The sequence below is a fragment of the Mus caroli genome, unplaced genomic scaffold (genome assembly GCF_900094665.2).
Source record: "Mus caroli unplaced genomic scaffold, CAROLI_EIJ_v1.1 scaffold_18764_1, whole genome shotgun sequence".
Classification (NCBI taxonomy): domain Eukaryota; kingdom Metazoa; phylum Chordata; class Mammalia; order Rodentia; family Muridae; genus Mus; species Mus caroli.
This window is the reverse complement of record NW_018388499.1, coordinates 1-5071: the sequence shown is the minus strand read 5'-3', so window position 1 is coordinate 5071 and position 5071 is coordinate 1. Positions and strand designations below refer to the sequence as shown.

The 5071-nt window shown below is 37.3% G+C and overlaps 1 protein-coding gene across 1 annotated transcript; it reads left to right on the top strand.

The window, feature by feature from the left end:
• The first annotated feature begins 2338 nt into the window (after positions 1-2338).
• On the top strand, positions 2339-5063 carry LOC110287639 (F-actin-capping protein subunit alpha-1). The gene has a single exon (XM_021154202.1). The coding sequence runs from the start codon at positions 2345-2347 to the stop codon at positions 3203-3205; it is 861 nt and encodes a 286-aa protein (XP_021009861.1). The 5' UTR covers positions 2339-2344; the 3' UTR covers positions 3206-5063.
• Positions 5064-5071: the final 8 nt, after the last annotated feature.

The window sequence follows — 5071 nt, the reverse complement described above, 5'->3', positions numbered from 1 at the left end:
ATTACCAACATATCCTAATCAATTGAAATTCAAAAATATTAGGAATTAGAAATTTGTCAGCTGTCTCTCTAATTTTGTAATGGGAGAAAGAGGTCCAATATTGTAAAATCCATATACACTTTCTACTTGTTGGTACATGACAGGGTCATTCTGTGTGACACATAATGATCTTGAAATCATGCTTCTCCTATCTCAGCCTCTTTATTATTAGGATTGTCTATTTGATGCTTTTACACTATACTATGGTCTCCAAACCAGCTTACACATTTCAAAATTATTTACACAGGCAAAAGAAATGTAGACTATTAATTTGCCAGGTAGCTTTTATGAGAAAAGCACAGAGTGAGACTGAAGGCTTTGCTTGATATTTATAATTATTGTATCAATTTTGAAGAAGAGGACTTTATAAGTTATTCTTATTCTGAGATGAATGCTTTTAAAATCATCACAGGCAATGAAAAAGAATCTTACCTGCTATTAACATCTGTGCCACCCTCCAATCAGAACCATTGTTCATTGAAACAGTTGATGAATGACTTCATCTACAGACCATCTGAATACACACACCATTTCTTAAATGAATGTAACCCATTCCCTGCAGGCTGAGAATGATGACAATCACTCAAGTCAAATAGCTTTGTCCTTAGCAGGAAATCTGTATCCAAAAAATTGGGCCTAAGATTCATTCCTTGGTGCAGCAAAACTGTCAACTCTATGCTTACCTAATAAAGAGGTAAAATCCTTTGGAGATATGAGGGACATTCAAGTACAGCCTTATTACAATAAACTCCAATGTCCCAAAACTGTTCTTATTTTGTGTTTGTACCACAGCAAGAACCAAGATTCTAAGCTCTACTAAAAACAAAACAAACAAACAAAAAGACTTTTCTATTTATGTTCATTTAAAAAACTAATAGTGATATATTATTTTTAAATACCATACAGTTAACATATTTGGAGTTATTTAAAATTTATATTGAGAAAAACATATGTATTTTCAATATTACTTTAAACAAACATCTAGATTAGACTATTCAATTGAGTGTTGTTTTATATCAAACAATTTTAATAATACTCACCTTTATTGTTACAATATTTTATAAATCTTAAAGAATATGATAAAAAAACAAAAGGTATTGAAGGTTTTGAAGGGGGCTCTCTGGGAGGAGTTGGAGTACAAAAGGGGAAGAAGGATGTGATATAAGTCTATTTACTTAAAATGTTTCTAAATGTTAACAAATTCAAATAAATTAAAAATAAACAAGACAGATAAACACTTAACCAAACTAACCAGAGGGAACACAGTATCCAAATTAACAAAACCAGAAATGAAAAGGTAGACATAATAACAGAAACCAAGGAAACAAACAAACAAACAAAAAAACACATCAGGTCCTACTATATAAGCCTATACTCAACAAAACTGGAAAATCTGAATGAAATGCAAAAGGTTCTAGACAGATACCAGGAACATAACATAAATCAAAACCAGATAAACCATCTAAACAGTATTATATCTCCTAAAGAAATAGAAGCATTTATTAAAAGTCTCCCAATGAAAAGAAAGCACAGGACCAGATGGTTTTACTGCAGAATTCTATCAGACCTTCAAAGAAGACCTAATACCAATATTCTTCAAATTATTCCACAAAATAGAAAAAGAAAGAACGCGACCTAATTTAAAAAAACTAATATGAAGCTACACATAAACTGACAGCTCAACCACACAAAGATCCAACAAAGAAGTAGAACTTCAGACCAATTTCCCTTATGACTATTTCACAAAAATACTCAATAAAATTCTCAAAAACCAAATCTAAGAACACATCAAAACAATCATTTACCAACTCAATCAAGTAGGCTTCATACCAGGAATACAAGGATGCTTCCATATATATGAAATCCATCAATGTAATCCACTATATAATCAAACTCAAAAAAAAAAAAAAAACACATCATCACCTCATTAGATGCTGAAAAAGCATTTGAAAAAATTCAATACCCATACATGTTAAAAGTCTTGGAAAGATCAAGAATTCAAGGCCCATATGTAAACATGGTAAAAAGCAATATACAGAAAACCAGTAGCCAGCATCAAACTAAATGGAGAGGAACTTGAAGCAATCCTACTAAAATCAGGAAATAGACAAGGCTGTTGACTCTCTCCCTATCCTCACTATCTATTTAATATAGTACTCAAAGATTTAGCCAGGTCAAATATATAACAAAAGGAGGTCAAAGGGATACAAATTTGAAAGGAAGAAGTTAATATTTGAAGATAATATGATAGTATAAATAAGTATAAATAAGTGACCCTAAAAAATCCACCAGAAGAGCAGCCAAGATGGCCGACTTTGAGGATCGGGTGTCGGATGAAGAGAAGGTCCGCATAGCCGCTAAATTCATCACCCATGCACCCCCGGGGGAGTTTAATGAAGTATTCAATGATGTCCGGCTACTGCTTAACAATGACAATCTCCTCAGGGAAGGGGCAGCACATGCATTTGCCCAGTATAACATGGATCAGTTCACACCTGTGAAGATAGAAGGCTACGATGACCAGGTCTTAATTACAGAGCATGGTGACCTTGGTAACAGCAGATTTTTAGATCCAAGAAACAAAATTTCCTTTAAGTTTGATCATTTACGGAAAGAAGCAAGTGACCCGCAGCCGGAGGATGTGGATGGAGGCTTGAAGTCTTGGAGGGACTCGTGTGACAGTGCTCTGAGAGCCTATGTGAAAGATCATTATTCCAACGGCTTCTGTACTGTTTACGCTAAAACTATAGATGGGCAACAGACCATCATTGCATGTATTGAAAGCCACCAGTTTCAACCAAAGAACTTCTGGAATGGTCGCTGGAGATCAGAGTGGAAGTTCACTATCACACCACCTTCAGCCCAGGTGGTTGGAGTACTCAAGATTCAGGTTCATTATTATGAAGATGGCAATGTTCAGTTGGTTAGTCATAAAGATGTGCAGGACTCAGTAACTGTTTCTAATGAAGTCCAAACTACCAAGGAGTTTATTAAAATCATAGAGAGTGCAGAAAATGAGTATCAGACAGCAATTAGTGAAAATTACCAAACCATGTCAGACACCACGTTCAAGGCCTTGCGCCGGCAGCTTCCAGTTACCCGCACCAAAATCGACTGGAACAAGATACTCAGTTACAAGATTGGCAAAGAAATGCAGAATGCTTAAAGGCCATCGGTAGGAGTCTCCAGTACATGGAAAGAAAAGGATTCAACACGGTGTGGTCATATGATGAATAAGTGATTTATAAACAAACAAGAGTGATATTTTGCTAGTTAACAAAGTTAACAGATCTTCTAGCCTCATGGAATACTGTTGAACCTACAGCACTGTCTTGATTCTTTTGTGTGTGTTCTTTGCTTTGTAATTTTCTGTTATCACTATACCTACTTGTAAATCTTTTTTTTTTTTTTAATTCTGCTACATTTAATGTCGAAGAGCTATCTCCTGAAGTCATCTTACTGTTTAGAACATTTCCTAGCCATGCAGTCCTATGACTGGTTTTACAGAGTATCTGCTGAGTACTTTTTACCCCTGTGCTTTAAAGCACTTCCAGTGCTTCAGTGGCTTTTAGTGATCCACCAGTTGCTGAAGAGGCTATGCTACCAAGAGCTAAGTGGACAACACACTCCTTCTCTGTCCGACTGCTTTGGTCATTTACAGCATCTCACAATTGTAGTTTTCAGACATTTGGATTGGGGCTTTTGGGGTCTATGTTAGGAGGCAAAGAAAGTTTCCTGGAAATTCCATGGCAGCAGCTTCTCTAGGGTCTTGATTTTAAATCCAAAGACTTGAACCACATCCCCTGCACATGAATGTTTGCTTATTTTCATTTTCTCATTGTCTCCTCCCATCTGGTTCTGTTGTAACCATGGATGTCTGTAGGAAGAACAGCCTAGAGAAAGCACTGGGAAACCAGGGTTGTCAATCCCATGGGTCTGTTTCCTTCAGTGGAAGGAGGTGAATGGTGCCTGATGACTAGAGTGGTGTGCTCAGACAACCTGGTGATCCTCTGCTCTTCTGTTAAGGACCTCACCCCACCCCCATATTCTGAGCATTGTTTAGGCCCTAATACTGGCCTTTGTCTCTCAGTGAGTAGAACTTATGCCGATTCATATCCTTCCTCTCTGGGCCCTCGTCCTAAGTTCTGTTTTTCAGTCAATAGAGTTCATGTTTATTGTAAAGGTCACAGGTGCTTTACTACTTTGCAAGGGACTTTAGATGTAGCTGGCCCTGAAGCTTTGCTGTAAGAGTTGTCACACAGAGACTTTCCCCCAGAGTTCTACTGTGTTTAAATGTGTGGAAAAATTAAAACATAGGATCAGAGTCCAGAAGTCTTGATCCAGTCTGACCAAGTCTGGCTATACCAAGTTTTTATTCTTATCCATCCTGGGTCCACTTTTCCTGCCAGTGGCAATACCTGCAGAAACGCCTCAACAGATGTTGGCATTTTTAGAAGAGTTTTGCCCACTAGTATTACTCTTTCATAGTTGAGAACTGCTGACATACTATCGATGTAGTAGAATATAAAACTTGAAAACACAGACATTGAAGGAATCATAGGTATTTTTGCTTTATGCTGTCTGGCAGGATTATTCTGTAAGCAGACGAATAAATAGCTGTGTCCCTCACAAAGCTGGAATGAACCAAGGTGAAAAGGACGGCTCCCAGGCAGCATCTGTCTGTATGTCAGAGTGCTAGTGCTTCCTTCTAAACAGGAGGATAAAGTCATTCCAGTTCATCTTTTACATCATCCTACCTGCCTAGAACTCATGTGTAACTGTGATAGAGCTACCTGCCCAGGTATATTGGCAGGTGTGTGTGTGTGATCTCAGAACACACAGGTAATGTGATGTGACCTATGACAACTGGTAACGGTGGATTCATTTACATTGTTTACACTTCTATGACCAGGCCTTAGGGGAAGGTCAGTTTTTTAAAAACCAAGTAGTGTCTTCCTACCTGTCCCCAAGTACAAGGTAAAACAGAAGGCTGTTGGCTTCAGCTTTCCTTTCTTTTTTTTTTTTTTTTTTT

Coding starts and splice junctions, on each gene's coding strand:
- LOC110287639 (XM_021154202.1), top strand. CDS start 2,345: ATGGCCGACTTTGAGGATCGGGTGTCGGATGAAGAGAAGGTCCGCATA.